The sequence below is a fragment of the Ctenopharyngodon idella genome, chromosome 4 (genome assembly GCF_019924925.1).
Source record: "Ctenopharyngodon idella isolate HZGC_01 chromosome 4, HZGC01, whole genome shotgun sequence".
Taxonomy (NCBI): domain Eukaryota; kingdom Metazoa; phylum Chordata; class Actinopteri; order Cypriniformes; family Xenocyprididae; genus Ctenopharyngodon; species Ctenopharyngodon idella.
The window spans coordinates 5,711,111-5,727,514 of record NC_067223.1 but is presented as its reverse complement, the minus strand read 5'-3'; the positions used below and the strand labels follow the sequence as shown (position 1 = coordinate 5,727,514).

The 16,404-nt window shown below is 39.2% G+C and overlaps 1 protein-coding gene across 5 annotated transcripts in view; it reads right to left on the bottom strand.

The window, feature by feature from the left end:
* Window positions 1-16,404, bottom strand: part of cacna2d1a (calcium channel, voltage-dependent, alpha 2/delta subunit 1a) — an 84,634-nt gene that overhangs the window by 59,660 nt on the left and 8,570 nt on the right. For 3 of the 5 annotated variants that reach the window (XM_051891076.1, XM_051891071.1, XM_051891073.1), the window contains exons 2-3: window positions 3,194-3,275; window positions 1,536-1,652 (exon numbers count right to left, since the gene is read on the bottom strand). In XM_051891076.1, coding sequence (XP_051747036.1) covers window positions 1,536-1,652; window positions 3,194-3,275 — 199 coding nt within the window. Of the gene's footprint in view, window positions 1-1,535; window positions 1,653-3,193; window positions 3,276-9,303; window positions 9,556-14,516; window positions 14,743-16,404 lie in introns of those variants that run through there. The other 2 variants (XM_051891075.1, XM_051891074.1) reach the window with 2 other exon arrangements.

The window sequence follows — 16,404 nt, the reverse complement described above, 5'->3', positions numbered from 1 at the left end:
AGCCAGCATAATCATATCTAATGATTTCTATTCATACAACAATAGAAAATGCTCTTGAAACATAGTTTTTAGGGCATGCAGCATACAGTTTATCAAGAAAGAAAATCAAAAGGACAGAGCGTATCGACAAACTAATTAACTTTCAGCTTGAAGCGGCCCTGCCAACATTCTGGACTCAGTTTTATCAAAGCTAGATCAATGCAGATCGATCCAAGCTGGATCTTTCTGCCAGATCTAATTTACTAACAATATAAATGTTGGAAGGGTTTGGAACAAGCAGAAAAAAAAAACATGGCTGTGTTTGGAACACTAACTTAGTACATATTACACACTCTTAGAAAAAAAAGGAAAAAAAAGGTTCAGTGGGTTTTTTTATACAGAACCCCAGGGTTCTCGATTTCAAAGGTTCCATATAAGGAGTAATGTCTTAAATGACTACATAATACCTTAATGCTTAACGGTTATTTTGATATACACAAAATTTATACAGAAAAATTATACAGAAAATATACTGCTGAAATAGCAAGGGCAGTATGTTAGTATGACAACTAGAATACACCTCAACAGGTGGAAATCCATATGATTAAATATGGTTACCTCAAATCAAACACATACATTTGATTGCATTGTGGTACTACCTGCCATTCTGCAGTACCTGGTACCTGCTGATAGTCGGCTGCTTTAAAATACTTTACACCATTCCTGTTGAGTGTTAATGTAAGCACTCTGTGAACAATCAAAGGTTTCGCTTTACAACATGTTTTTGCAGCGTTGAGCTTTGTAGCCAATCAGAGACATTTCTGTTGGGCGCATGAACGCAATGGCCAATCAGATGCATTTAAGTCAGTATCCGCTCAACACCACACAAAATGCCAGAGTTTTTGTTTACTCGTGAATCCTTTCTTTATCACAAAAGTACAAACATCATGTCAATAAGAGATTCATTGCTCAGCGTAGACAGCTTCATTGATTATAATGGGAGTTTTCGCAAGGGTAAAGCTTTGTGTACCTTGCATTGAACTGAAATAATTAACAGCTTCAGTAATTATAATGGCAGTGATCTTTGCTCACTTTCTGTATATATTTTTCATGCTGCTAAATTCACAATGCAAAGTTTCTGGATTGACAACCATATTTAAATGCGCCAATGAATCCGATCAACAGTGATAATAACCATAGCAATGGATGAAGCAAAACAATCTGATACTGTATGTCAAATTATCTGTGCATTAAGTCTTGGAGTGTAAATGCAAAATAATAGACCTGCCACTTTTTCTATGTAATGTGTTACTTGGTTGTTCATTTTATTACTAACTTTTCAAATCAGTCATTCTGTGACTTTTTACATATAAATTCACATATTTTTAAAATGATTTACAGATTTTTAAAACACAGATGGCCGTGTTCGTCCGACACCACCAAATGATATTTTTTGACCCATTCAGGAAAAACCCTGGGTAACATCTAAAAAATGCCTTAAAAGTGACACGTTTTGAATATTGGGTTGATAATGTATCATAATACTCGATACTTACTTCTAGAGCTTTGGAACGGTTGGCAAGAAGATTCTCAATTTCATGTGCAGCTTTTGCTACCAGCTGTTGAGCGTTGTTTTGCTTCACAACATAGTGTCTCTGAAGTTGCAGGAAAATCTGAGAAAGACAGAGGTTCATGTTTACTTGCTGAAATTTGTCTAAAAAGCCATTACTTATGAGCAAATAGAAAGAAAAGGCAGAAAACTCTTGTGGTGTCATAGCCTTGACAGACAACAGCATTCATTAAAATTGTACCTGCAAATCTAATTAGTCAAATATAAAAAAGGCAGTAACAGATAAGCAATGCATAAAAAACAGTAACAGATTTAATATTCAACCTTTTTGCTAGCTACTACAATTAAACCAAGACAGCTATGTAAAAAAAATAAAATAAAGCTGGTAAGAATGTATATGAATTATAGAATATGTTTCAGACTCTGCTAAACCAAACAGGAAATTATTTAGTGGTTAGAAGGTCTCTTGTAAAGCGTCAGTACTTATGATGGGTTGAGAATACTGGAATAGAATTTAAAATAATAAATAAAATGAATTTAAAAAAATATAATAATACAATATCAATATTAACTTCAAGGCCAAATTAAGAATTATCGGGTCTTTTCTCTGACTGTTGCCATCAATACTGTGGCACAAATTCCATAAATAAAAAAGGTAATATACTTTGTACTCTGCTTTCCAGAACATCCGATGTAGGTTTGAGGATGTTAGTATCTGATAATTTAGCATATTCACTCTTAAATTTGTTTTGCAGTGAAAATACACCATAATTGGTGATTGGATTGTGATTGGACCTGCACTGGTGTGTACTTTGTGTCCTGTAAAAAATGGCCATATTCCTTAGCTGTTATATATGACAGAACAATCTTTGGACCAAAGGAATCATTGGACCTCATGACCCCCATAAGATGACCACATATATCATTGCAGATCACCACCAAGTTTAACAGCAGGCAGCAGGCATTGTGGGTTGATGGAATTCTTTGGCTTTCTCCCACTGTAAACCTATCTGAACACATTAAATATTCTTTGCACATTGGCCTTGGACACAAGCACTTTCAGAATGGCAAACCACATGGCATACAGTACAAGGTTTTGATGAGACTGGGTCACAGAGATGCTGATGTTTTGCCCCTTTTGAAGCTGTATATGGAAAGTTCAGCCAAAATTGAAATTCTGTAATCATTTAGTCACCTTCATGTCATTCTAAACCTGTACAACTTTTCTTTGCCCACAGAAAGAGAACTTTAGAACTACTGCCCTTGCGACTTGAGCACTGATATCAGCGCGTAGCCAGTCCCATTAATTTTCTTCAAAGGGAAATAGATTTTTAATGATAACTTATAAACCTTTAAAGACAGGACCTGCCATGATGTTGGTAATTGATGGTATGTTTATGTTGAAGCCATCAGTATGCATATTATTTGGGGGGGGGGGGGGGGAACAGTATGTTTTTACTGTTATCTTTATTTCTTATGCATTCCATTTTTATTCTTATGTATTTGTTTGAATTACCATAGTGTATGAAATGTGCTATATAAATAAAATTGCCTTGCCTATATAAAATCAAGAAGTTTTTGTGGCCGTATAGAAAATATTAATATGCATGTTTAGCACGCTGAAAAACAGTTGTGTGGTCTTACTTCTTTGAGCTTTTGTATGCCGCTCTCAGCATCAATCAACTGCACTAGTTCCTCCTGCATCTGTTCCGCCCATTTGTGGGTCCTGCAAACACAAAGAACCAATCAGATTTAGTTGTTTTTAAACAAAGATCTGTGATGATTAACATACAAGCACATTACCCAGTTCTTTTGTTTACTGGTTGTATTTACAGTAAAAATCAATTTAGCACAAAAATTAGATAAAATAATCATTGTACATCTTGCCTTTTCATTGCAACATGTCTCATGGTCATGATATTGAAAATCAAACTGAAACTTTACGTCAACATGAAATCAAAATCCACATTTCTTATATTTTTACGGAATGTTGGAGTGTTTGTTATAAATAATTTATTCTCAATTGAGAAAAATCAAGTCCCGTCCTATATTTTTTTTAAAGTTTATTAAGTCTTTTCTCTTAGATATGTGTTAGAATAGGGAAGAAAGGATTTCAGTTTATGCTAATTTAATGATAATTATGTGCGATTAGACATAAATTATTCCCTTTATATGTGTGTTTGTGTGGGTGTAAATATAGTATCACTGATGTTCCTGAAAGATTTAACAAGTGTGAAGTGTAGCAAGAAGAAAAGGATAGCTGGTTCCCTTTTGATACGGTTCACTCACATTGTGCCAGTTTTCAGCTGACACTTATGGGGGAAAACTCCTGTTTGCTCCGAATCCTGAAGTCTGATTGGTTCACGTCTGTGCAAGTGCACAGACAAATGGCATTTCAGCCTGCCAAAATGGACAGGGTTGGCTGCCTATAAAGGCCACAAAAATGCCAGATCTTGTCTGAATCTTTCTCCTTCAGCGCGAAGATCTTCTTGCTGCCCCGAAGAAGACTGAAGCTTCTAGACGCTCTTCAAGCAAGCTGACTAAACGGCGCTCTGCAAGCAAGCTGACCGAGCATTTTCCTCTGCGGCCATCCGGCGATTATATAAAAGAGCGTTGTTGCAAATGTTGCACCGTGAATGCGGCTCGTACAGGACTCACCTGCACGCTCTGGATGAGCACTCTGAGTGCGCCTCTTGCCTGGGCTGTGCCCACGCTGAGGCGGTGCTTCTGGATTCCAGCTGCCCGCACTGCAAGAAGCTGAACCTGGCAACACTGCGCACCTGGATTGTGCTTTTTAGCAATCCTGCCGCTTCTACTTCTCCATTCCCTCTCGAGCTGAGGCAAAAGAAGAAACGAAGCTGCCCAGCTGAGCAGTGAAGCAGAAGCGAGCTCACGTCGGCCCAGTGCCCGCATGCCTCGCTCTCCCCTCACTTTGAAGAGTCCTCTGTTCTTCACCCGTGAAGATCAGCGCGCCTCACCGCTCCTCAACGGATCTGAGGAAGAACTGGACTCAATGTCTCTGGCCTCCTCTAACTGTGAAGAATGGGCGAACTCCGGTGATGATTCCGCCCCTCTGCCGCCAAAGCAGAGTGATGATGCACGGCCTCGTATGGACTCACTAAGTCCTCACTAAAGCTGTTGAAAATCTCGGCTTGGACTGGTCAGTCCCAGAAGAGCCAGCCCTCAGCTGACTCAACAAATGGTTCCTGCAGCCACCAGCAGGCCCCTCACCAGCGCCCAGCCCCATTCTCCCAGAGGTCCATCAAGAACTCACTAAGACGTGGCGCGCCCCCTACTCAGCATGCGTCCAAACTTCTTCTTCGTCCGCTCTCTCTTCGGTTGACGGTGCCGAATACAAATGGCTCTACAAAGCTCCCCCCAGTGCTGTCACTGCACCCACAGCTATCGGCTGGAAGACTAATGCCTTACATCCTTCCAAGCCCAGCAGGAACACATAAGCGCTAGCCTCCAGAGCATTCGCCGCTGACAGACAGGCCGCCTCGGCCCTACACACCATGGTGGTAGTCCAAGTTTACCAGGCCAAACTTCTCCACCATATGGACGAGTCTGGACCTGAACTGGCAATCTTTAAAGAGCTGCGCAGTGCAACGGACTTGGCTCTGCACGCTACTAAAGCGACCACCAAAAGCCAATCTCACTGAGATTAAGGATACTGACAGGACGGCTCTTCTAGACTCCCCCATTTCCACATCGGGCTTATTCGGCTCTGTGGTAGACGGCTTCACGGAACGTTACATAGAGGCCCAGACGTCATTGCAGGCTGTGTCACTTCTTTCCTAAAAGAGCCAGCTCCACCACTGCCTCTATTCACTCCAAGACAGCCCCGCCGACCCAGCAGCGACCCAGGCCAGCTTCAGCGCCCCTGCCAGCCCCAGGAAAGCAGAGCCTGAAGTCAAGCCACGCCTCCACCTGGCAAAATGCTACCCTTGCTCGTCTTCCAGTCCCTTCTTCAGTTCAGAGTGCTGGAATCTATGAAATTGTTGCCAGTTCTGGGCCTGCTCTGCCAGTGTGCGCTCCCAAACCCCTCACCACTGTTATTGCGAACCAAACAAAAATTTTACATTTTCACAAAAAGAGCATTTCTCCTCCTCTCAATGCTGTTCTCCCGCTCTCCAGCGCAAGACGCAGCCTGTAGTACTTCAACCATTTGCCACTCGACTCCAGTTATGGCGGACCATCCCCAGAGTGTCGAGCTGGATATTGGGGATAATAGAACAAGGTTACTCACTCCAAATCACTCGCAGACAGCTCCGCTTCAAGGGTATAGATCAAACATCATTCTCAGACGACAGTTCTCATGTCCTCAGAGCCAAAGTTCAGTCTCTTCTGGAGAAAGGCGCTGTGGAGAAAGTCACTATTGAACTCAGCGAGTCAGTCTTTTACAGCCGCTATTTCCTTGTCCCCAAGAAGGATGGCGGCCTCAGGCCCATCTCAACCTCAAATGTCTGAATCGCACCCTCATGAGATAGCTCTTCAGAATGCTGACTATCAAATCCTTGTGCAAATCCGGGGATTGGTTTATATTAGTGGATCTGAAAGATGCCTACTTTTACATCCAGACAGTACCCCATCACAGACCATTCTTGAGATTCGCGTTCGAGGGGGTGGCATACCAATATACAGTTCTTCCATTTGGACTCTCTCTAGCTCCGCGTACCTTCACAAAGTGCATATTCTCAACTATCTCAAAGATTGGCTACTTCTAGCCCAATCGGAACAGGAGCTATGCACCCGCAGATCCCTTCTCCTCACTCACCTAGAGGACTTGGGTTTCAGAGTCTACTTTGGCAAGGGCTCTTTGCTCCCCAGCCAACAGATCCTGTTCCTGGGGGCAGTCTTCGACTCAGCCCGAATGAAGGCTTAAAAATCAGGAGCATAGCGGCCTCATTCAAAGTGGGGTCCTTCCACCCCCTCAAGAGTTTTCAGACAGACTGGGGTGCCCTGAGCGACGACAGGATATCCTTTGGGTCATGAACGATGCCTATGTTGAATTGTCACATCAACCGCCTGGAAATGATGATGGTAATTCTGGTCTTCAAGGTGTTCCAGCTGGAACTCAGGGATCATCATGTCCTGGTCCGCTCGGACAACAGGATGGAGATCGCCTTCATAAACCACCAAGGAGGTCTCCGGTCTCGCCCTCTATGCAGACTGGCGAGCCGTCTTCTCCTATGGGCAAAGAGGAACCTCTATTCAGTGAGGGTGGTTCACGTGCCGGGCTCCTCGAACGATGGAGCAGACATGCTGTCACGTGGCACACATCCCCCGGGGGAATGGAGACTCCACCCACCGAAGTTGTGAGACCTGAGCCTCTGACCTCAGCCTATGCAGCTGGCATAGGAATCCTCAGTTGAGCACCCCCTAGCTGTCGGCTGGCAGAGCAGTTTCCGTTCTGCGCCTGTAGCATGGCGCTATTGGATTATGTTCCCCATAAGCGTCAGCTGAAAACTGAAGCAATGCGAGTGAACCGTATCGAATGGGAAAGTTTAAGGTTACTCACATAACCCTGGTTCCCTGAGATAACGGGAATGAGCATTGCGTAGCTTGCTGTGCTACTATGCTGCCAGCAAGTCACGCTATGCACTGAAAATCATGATCTTTGCGGTACCTCTAAAATCTCATTTGCACTTGCGCATATTCAAACTTGTGATCTAAATGACATAAAAATAGCATTGGTTCTCATTGTGTCTCATAACCAATCGTGAAGCACCAAATTTAAGTATGCAGATAAGTATGTAAATAAGATTTGAGAGTTAAGATGATTTTCAGTGAGTAACTACTTTTAGTCTATTTCTCATCCAAAATAAATGTACTCCTTCAAACTACTTTTCATAGTATTTTTATTAGAAGCAAAATATAGCAAAACTGATATGGCAATTGAAATATGGCAAAACTGATGCCATATTTAGCGTAGTTACAGTAGTGTTTACAGCACCTCCAGAGCTGATATTTGCTGGTTATGGTAAGGGGCATTACTTTTCTGACACACACTCTAAGCGGTAAACCAATCACAACAGACTGTGGCCGGCTGACCAATCAGAGCAGACTGTGCTTTTCAGACGGCAGGTTTTAATGAAACCAAAACTCAAACAGAGTGTTCAGACAGAGGGTAAAAACAGGTGCTGCAACAATGTAAATTATAAGAAAAATTTAGCTTCTGAACATTAAATGATGTAAATGTATTCTAGTAGACCCCATAAACAAAATTATGACGTTGTAAATGAGCATAATAGGTCCCCTTTAACAAAGACAGATGAAGTGGGCTTCACATAAGATCAATGATTAGATTTTTAACCCCGCCTACAGTCTCAGATTAGCCCCCTGCTGACCAGCCACCTGCTGTTTTAAATACTCAACATAAATCTAAAACTGTTGAGCAGACAGCAAGCATGCAGCCTCCATCTAAGGGCACTATAGCTATATCGGAGCCCTATGAAGCAAAGCAGAACGAGTGCAGTAGGGGTAGAGCGAGAGAAAAAGAGGTGTGAAGGGTGGAATATGGGTGTCGTGTAAGTGAATCCATATCAAGGTTCTTATCCTGTCACCACCACTATGAATCTCATAGGTGTGACTCAAAGCCACGGCAGCAGAGCACGTTGAATGAATGTGAGATGTCCCGCAGCATAAAACAGACATCACCTCACACACAAAACAAGGGCAGCAGAAAATTCCCTCTTGCTGGAGGGTGATGAGTTTGGCTGGTTCTAGTGGGAACATTTTCTTATTGAAAAAACAGTGTAATCTGAGAAGAGATACCACATGTGGAGCAGCAGTATATTTAGCCATGAGAGCCAACCACCAGAGGCCTCAGCTTCAGGCAAGACTGGTATGAGCATATTTATGCCATATGAAGATATCAAAGAATAGCACTGCCTGGATAGTTGTCACTCATTCACTTACATGCTGATCCTCTATTGGGTTCATATATAGACTCACAGTCACATGTTACTGAATTTGTGCTTCTTATGATCCTTAATAAAATAAAATAAAAACAAACAAACAAAAAAAACCACACAATTTACTTGCTTATGCTTAAAAAAAATGTTGTACATAAATATTAACTACTTCAATACCGTTTAAAAGCATCACAAGAAGAAATACATCATTCACAATTTTCCGTTATTTTATAGTTATGACTTTGTTTTTACAATAAAATGCGGATCAATTATGAAGTATTGATACTTTCAATCCTGATGGTGTATCTAGAAGAACAGTCGTCGCATAAAAATATTAAATAAATGTGTACTAGTAATTTTACTATTTATGTAGCATGAAAGGTTTCTTTGAAAACAAGAGCGCAGATTGAATGACAGAAAGAAGAAATATTATTAAGAAATACTGTTTTTTTTTCTAACTAAACAACAATGTAGATACATATGAAGTGGATTTATTTTATAAATTGTATATTCATTATAATTAATTATAAAAAATACATATATAACAAATAATTAATTATAAATAAATTAAATATACATTTATTTCAATTAAAAAGTTTGAATAATGAATAAATGATAAATAACAGAAATATAATAATTTGCAGCTAAATTATTACCTATAATATCTTCCAAAAACCTCAAAAAAAAGGTACCTTAACAGTTTGTGGTATCAGATCGGAAAAGAGACTTGGTATTGCCCAAAGCTAACAAAGTGACAATACAAAGCTACTGTACTAAAATTCTCTTTTGTCGATTTATTGCACAAAAAAGAAGAGGTCAAACCCAAACAAGCCTTACGCCAAATCAATTCCTCTCTCTAGTCCCTTCTGGTGAGATGAATCATTGCAACTAATGATTGTTATGGATCACGAGTGCCTGAATATGGCTCATTCAAAAATGCAAGAAGACGGGAAAAGGCTGCCAGCCCTGTTTAGTTTAGCTGATGAAATTCAATTGAAACTCTCTTTATGAAATTAGAACAGCAGTATGATCATAACCACCACAGTAGCCATAAAAAAAAAATAAAAAAAACAGAGCGCATACATGCTAAGTATAGTGCTAAGGCTTGGGGGGAAATGGATGTGGTGAAGAAAAAAGGGACGGAAACTTGGAGCAGTGAATGGAAAATTGAGATAAGATCCCCTTTGGTCCCTCCCCCTCCAAGTCCTCTTGAGAGGGAAGTGGGGGGCAGGGGCGACCCAGCGAGCTGTAAAACATTACGTACTGTAAATAGTTTATGGAAACACTTTGACTCATTTAAGAATCCAAACTTTATTTCCTTGTGAAATTGCGAACTCACAGTCAGCTCAAGATATATTTGTATACTACATTAGGAAACAGATTAAAAAAATCAGTTGCTGTGATCTCTGCTCAGCGGGAACTTACTTAAGTAGGGAAAAGAGAAAGAGGAAATAATTGTGTGAATCCTTCTCAACTGGCACGTCATACTGACTTTTTTTGTTTGTTTAATGAGCACATTTAGGCCATAACAAGCCTCGATACAACGGTCAGAATATATTTTTATTTTATATATACCATACAAAAATTTAGGGATGGTAAGATGTTTTTGAAAGGTGTCTTGTATACTCACCAAGTCTCATTTAATTAATCAAAAATACAGTAACATGGTAATACATATTATAACAATTTAAAAAGTATGGGGAAAATAAAGTGGCTTGAACAGCTAAATAGTACTGGATGTCTGTCAACTGAAAGTACTGTAAGCATAGACTGTACCATACAAAACAGAAGCTTTCTCTTGCCCTCTTTCTCTATTTTAGCTATACTCCCTGAGGAAGTCAGGGCTGTTTCTGTGTTCAGAGCCACATTAGACCTACATGTCCCCAATATTTTAGAAACATATGACTTTATATGACTGTAATATTAACATTTAGAGCACTAAATGGTGACAAAACAATTGTTCCCTGTAAAAATAGTATTTACAGGTCTGACCTTTACAGAGCGCTGCAACTAAAAACTATGAACCAATTTAGAGTAAAAATAGTTTGTTAACAGCAAAGCCAGGAAAGAACGAACATCGTTCCATTTTATGCCACAATGTCATCGCTTGACCAGCTGTCTGGAGCCATGTGGGTTGTTAAAATCTGAGCCAAATGGCCTCTTGATGGACCCCTCAAGCATCAAATGTGTCCACAACTTAAGGTCACAGATCAGGGGTCAGAGCAACAGGTGCTGTTAGTTCAAAGCACAGAATAAACATTATCAGGTGGGACAAAAATACAGGCACATTTAGTGACAAAAGGCAATCACAGTGAATTGCACATTGGGAACAAATATGCAAAATAAACATCCTATGAGATAAGACACATGAACAACCAATAGTCAGGTCAACAACACATACTGTACTCATGCAATCAGAATGAGTGACACATCAAGCAACCCTAAAATAGAGTACATGAGTCAGGTTTATAGCACTGAACATCGGACTACAGTTCCCCTCCCTCCTACAAAAACACACATGGACAAACACACACACACACACACACACACACACACACACACACACACATATTGGGTTACCATGTTTTATGGGGACATTCCACAGACATAATGATTTTTATACTGTTTAATCTATCTCCTAACCCTAAACCTACCCATCACAGAAAACTTTCAACATTTTCAAAAAAACATCACTTAGTATGATTTATAAGCTGTTTTCCTCATGGGCACCAAAAAATGTCCCCACAAGGACAAGTATTTTGGATATTGCCATCTGTGAGGGGACATTTTGTCCCCATAATGTGGGGTACACCTGAACCACACACACACACACACACACACGCACAAAATTCATCTTCACATCACATATGTAGTCAAATGTGCCACTAATGAATCACTTTTCAAATTGAGAAATAAATTAATGAAGTATCTACAATGCTATTTATTAACTTGATTAGCAATTGGATACTGCTTTTTTATACAAATTAAAAATTATTTATCAATCTTACTGTTCATAAATTATTTTACTGTGACATTTTATTATTTTTATTGTGATTTATAAGTTAATTATTGCTACATTAAACTAGATTTTAAATGATTTTAACTCTTTTAACTGCATTTTATTTTTACGTTGCCAGCCAGCGCCAGGATTTTTGATCATATTCACAAATCTTGAATATATCAAAAGCATATATTTTGCCGCAGAATATTTTGTTGTATGAGTATGTGAAATAAGAAATCACGTTTTTGTTAAAGAATTTTTCAGCATCATATTCAGAATGATGATCAAAACATAGATGGATTTGATCGAGTCCATCAACACCCCCAAAGCTTGCACAGTCATAAACCTCTTCGTGCTGTTGAATGTTCGTTGATCACGTTAGCTTACCAGTGCGTAAACGACTTCAACAAAGCGTAAACAATGGTGGGAAAAGAGTTAAATATGTATTTTTGTGTCAGTGTAAAATGTGATTTATTTGCTTATTTGTAATGAATAAAAATAAATGAATAAAATTGATAATTATACTCTTAAAGTGATGATACACGGGGCAACTTTTTGAGCAATATTGCCAGGCATTGCTGCCGAGCGATGTTGCTTGGGCACTTTCCCATATATAGAATCTTTAGATCGAAATTTGTTGCCCATTCTCAGTGGGAAAGTGCCCAAGCAAGATCCCTCGACAAAATTGCCCAGCAACATTGCTCAAAATGTTGCCCTGTGTATCTTTTTTTTCTTTTCTTTTTTGCTTTGATTTGGCGTTCTTGTTTTGAAAGTAGACACACCTGAGATCTTCATGAATGCAGATATGTCATTATTCACCTCTGCTACAGTACAAACTCTGTGGTACCGTTTATACCTGATATTAAGATGCATTTTGACCAATCGGATCACAAGTAGATGACACTATAAATACAGATGTAAACGGGATCTAAAACGTTTTATGCTTATCCAATATCCGCATTCGACCACTTCCAGAGGTAGTCAAAAATGCATTTCTTTCATAGTGTAAATGCTCATATGGTCAAATACGTCAGCCAACCAGTAGACCCCACAAAAGACCATCTGATCACCGACTACTGATTGTTATGGGATCACTAATCGCGGACACGTGATTGTTATGGGATGTGTTGCGAGAAAGAACACCAAAACAGGGTATTCAAACTTAGCTGTATTACACCTAAACACACAGATTACGATCGAAATTGCAGTTGCCATCCGCATCCTTTTCATTCGCTCGCTGTCCCGCTTGTTCGTAAGCTGCGTAACAGGATTCATTCATTCAGTAGTATTTGTGTGCCGAACTTGGCGCTCCCGTGAAAGTGGTGCAGAGTGTGATGAAATAAGAGGGAAGGTTCTCAATGAAATCCAATCACAAGAGACACCTTTGAATGCATGTTAATACAAGGTGGATACAGTAATGTGTCTCGGCTGATCACTTTTAATCGGATCACAAAAAAATGCATCTTAATACCAGGTGGAAATAGGGCCTGTGTTGCTATGGGGAACTACATGTGTCAAAACACACCAAACAAACAAGTTTCTATACAGTCTTCACACCACAAACAGATGCTCCTGGGATCCTGATGAAAACACCATCAACACAGCTGACAACAAACAACAGGTGTGTCCAGTATGTCAGTGACTAAAACTGAGCCTAATTCACACAATCGCAGCTCAGCTTTAGGTTTCCAGAGCTGTTCCACCTCTCAAAAATGGAGCATGCAACCCAGCAAGCAATAGCCGTCATTTCACCGTCCTGGGTAACAATACATCCGAAATAACTGTCGTTTTTGCCAAAATAATTTGTGAGATGTATGATATTCCATTATGTAAGCAAAGTCAACTGTGATTATTACATTTTCATTTTTTTTGTTTTAGCCTGGACGTCAGGGCTGTTTGGACAGATATTAGAGGTCTTTTAAATGCAAAATTGCTTGCTGGGAACATATGCACTGCATAGGAGTGAAACTGAAAGGAGGAAAATGCTAAAAAAAAAAAAGTCCATGGTTTTCATCAGGCCATACGTATAACTGACCTTAATAAATTAATTGCTCCTATAATCTCTGCTTATCCGTCAAACCTCTTCAATCAGATGTCACTCAGTCTTTTAATACTTTCTGCCAGTATTTAAGTACAGCACATAGCAATAGGGTAGGATTTAATTATGTTTCTGGGGAACAACTAGTAGTAAACCTGACACAAGAGAGCAGAAATAAACAAGCCACCTCCCTCTGCTGTTTTTCTCTCACTTCATCGGTTTAGCGCTTTCTCAGCTCCATTTCTGCCACTCTCACTCTCCTGTCTGTCAGTATCTATCTTGCTCTCTCTGAGGGTGAAATTTGTAAATGGAAAAACAAGGCGGATGACTACATAGTACACTGTTATTTGGTGAGATCATATAGAGGATAATGATAAGAAGACACTGTAAGCTTTACTGTCGAGTTGAGTTCTTTTTAGATATATATTATCATGTATAAAAAGACATAAAAAGACCCATTTAAATTGTGAAGAATAAAATTTAATTTTATGATTTCTTAATCGAATGAAAAAAATAATAATTTAGTAACCAGGTACTAAAATAACACAGAGAGCAAGTGCAAATAAGCTGTTGCAGTTCTTTATTAGAATATTCTTTATTTTTTCTGCCTAAATGTCAGTGGCGGAGATTCTTGAACAGAAGATGTTTGATTCAATCACACTCAGTACAGGAGCTGTAAATCATGTTCTGTCTCGGCGTGAGATATGTGTGAAAGAAGGAGAGAGAGAGGTAAACCCTCTGAAAAATTGCAATGACAAAAGAGAATAATTTTGTTTTTTCACAATTTTATAAAATTTAATTAATGCTGCATATGAATATTTCATATTAACTCGTTCATTACCAGCAACTGATCTGAGCAGGACTATTTTTGGACTGTGCAAAATGCATATTAGGAACTTACATTAATCTGAAGTGACCCAGTATGTGTTGTATTTGCATGCTCTGTTAACCAGCAATGACACCCAAGATAAAAGAAGACTTGAGAATGTTCAGTGGGGCGCTGTGACCCACCTGCAACCCAAATTCTGTTTTCCCACTATATTCAGCACAGTATCAACAGTACGACTAACGCAGCTCGCGTTCCCGCTGTGCCAAGGTGGGAGGGGCAAGAGCCAGACAAAGTCGCAGTGACATTGTGCACGACCAGGGATGTTCTTCTAATACAGACTGCTGTATTATTAGAAACTGTTGAAACGGAGCCAGCCCGCATAGCTGTGCTTTCAGGCACTCGTTTCAGCTAAAAAAAAAAAAAAAAGAAATATGTTAAAGGGCAGTTAAAGGAATAGTTCACCATAAAACAACCCTTCACTGAAACACAAAAAGTAGATCTTATCCAGTATGTCAAAAGCTGCTGTTTTCCAAAGAAAGTGGATGATGATTATACTGCCTAGCTCCAAAAAGAAGAAAACACATCGTAAAAGTATCATAAAATTGGTCCATATGACCCATGCACTGTATTCCAAGTCATTCAATAGATTTGTGTAAGGAAAAGACCGAGATTTAAGCTGTCAAAGTTTACCTTTCTCTTTCATTGCATAGAAAAGAGCAGCTCAGACATTCTTTGGAAGGTAGATAATAAGGATTCAGGAACAACATGAGGGTGATTACATGATGACAAAACTATACCTTTAAAGGGATACTTTACCCCAAATTTAAAATTCTTTCTTCATCTTCTGAGAAGATGAAGTCTGAGAAAGTCTTTTCCACCAAAAAGTTCAAGTTCCAAAAAAGCTCATAAAGACAATGCTGATCAATGTTTATAAAACCTTAAAATAAATCTGTTCATCATATAAAATGATTGTGTCTTTTTAGAAGACTTTGATCCATATGGATTCATTTTAAGTTTTTATGAACTTTTTGAAGCTTGAATCTTTTGGTAAAATAGATTTTTAAATAGAAGGACAGAAATCTCTCTGGTTTCGTTAATTTAATTTGTGTTTCAAAAATGAAGGAAAGTCTTAAGGGTTTGGAACGACACCTGTGTAATTGATGACAGAATTTTCAGTTTTCGATTAACTATCCCTTTAAAGTCAGACTATGTGGATTTTCCAGCAAAGCAAAGGGGAAGGAATGAATGAAACCATAATAAAATATTTTCCAAATACAGTCAAACCAAAAATTATTCAGACATTTTTGGTATATTTTTACTAGTGGGTGCAGGACACTATAGTTCATTTATGCAACTGAGGATAGCAAAATAAAGTAAACTGTGACATATTATACCCAAAAATTCTTCATACAGTGGACTACCAGTAATATTGATAAAAATTTGACACTTTGTCCTGACCATGTTTTGCTCAAGTGTTATCTGACATAATTAAGATAATTTTTTTCTGACAGTTTGTCTCTGAGATCTTGTCATATTTTATTACCATTTTTTTAAACTATAGTGAATAAATTGTATTAATGAATGAAATGTTCAAGGTGTCTGAATAAATTTTGGTTTGACTGTATGTATATTTTTTGGGGAGGATGTAATATTTTGTCTACGCTTGTCTTGTTGAGCTCGTACAATCTGCATCTTTCTCCCCCGGGACTGAGCTTCCCTTAGGTGCTGATATTGAAATTTCTGATTAAAACTGATTTATGTCAGAATGAATTGCAAAATGTGAGGCTGAAATCCAAATATGCTCTTTGTGCATCCTGAGTGCAGTGCAGGAGTGTGTATGCGTGTGAGTGAGTCCATCAAGGAGAGTGTAGGGTTTCTTTACACATTAGTAATCTCCTCTGGCAACCGTGGCTGTCTCTACAAATATATCTCTCCTCCTTTCTGTCCCTCTTGTTCTCCTTCCTTCACTCATGGTCAGGACATCTGTCTGTCTCACTAGCGCATGTCTTAGAAACAGACATCACATGTATGTTGAGTCCAGGGAATCTTAAGGTTAAATGCAAGTTAACA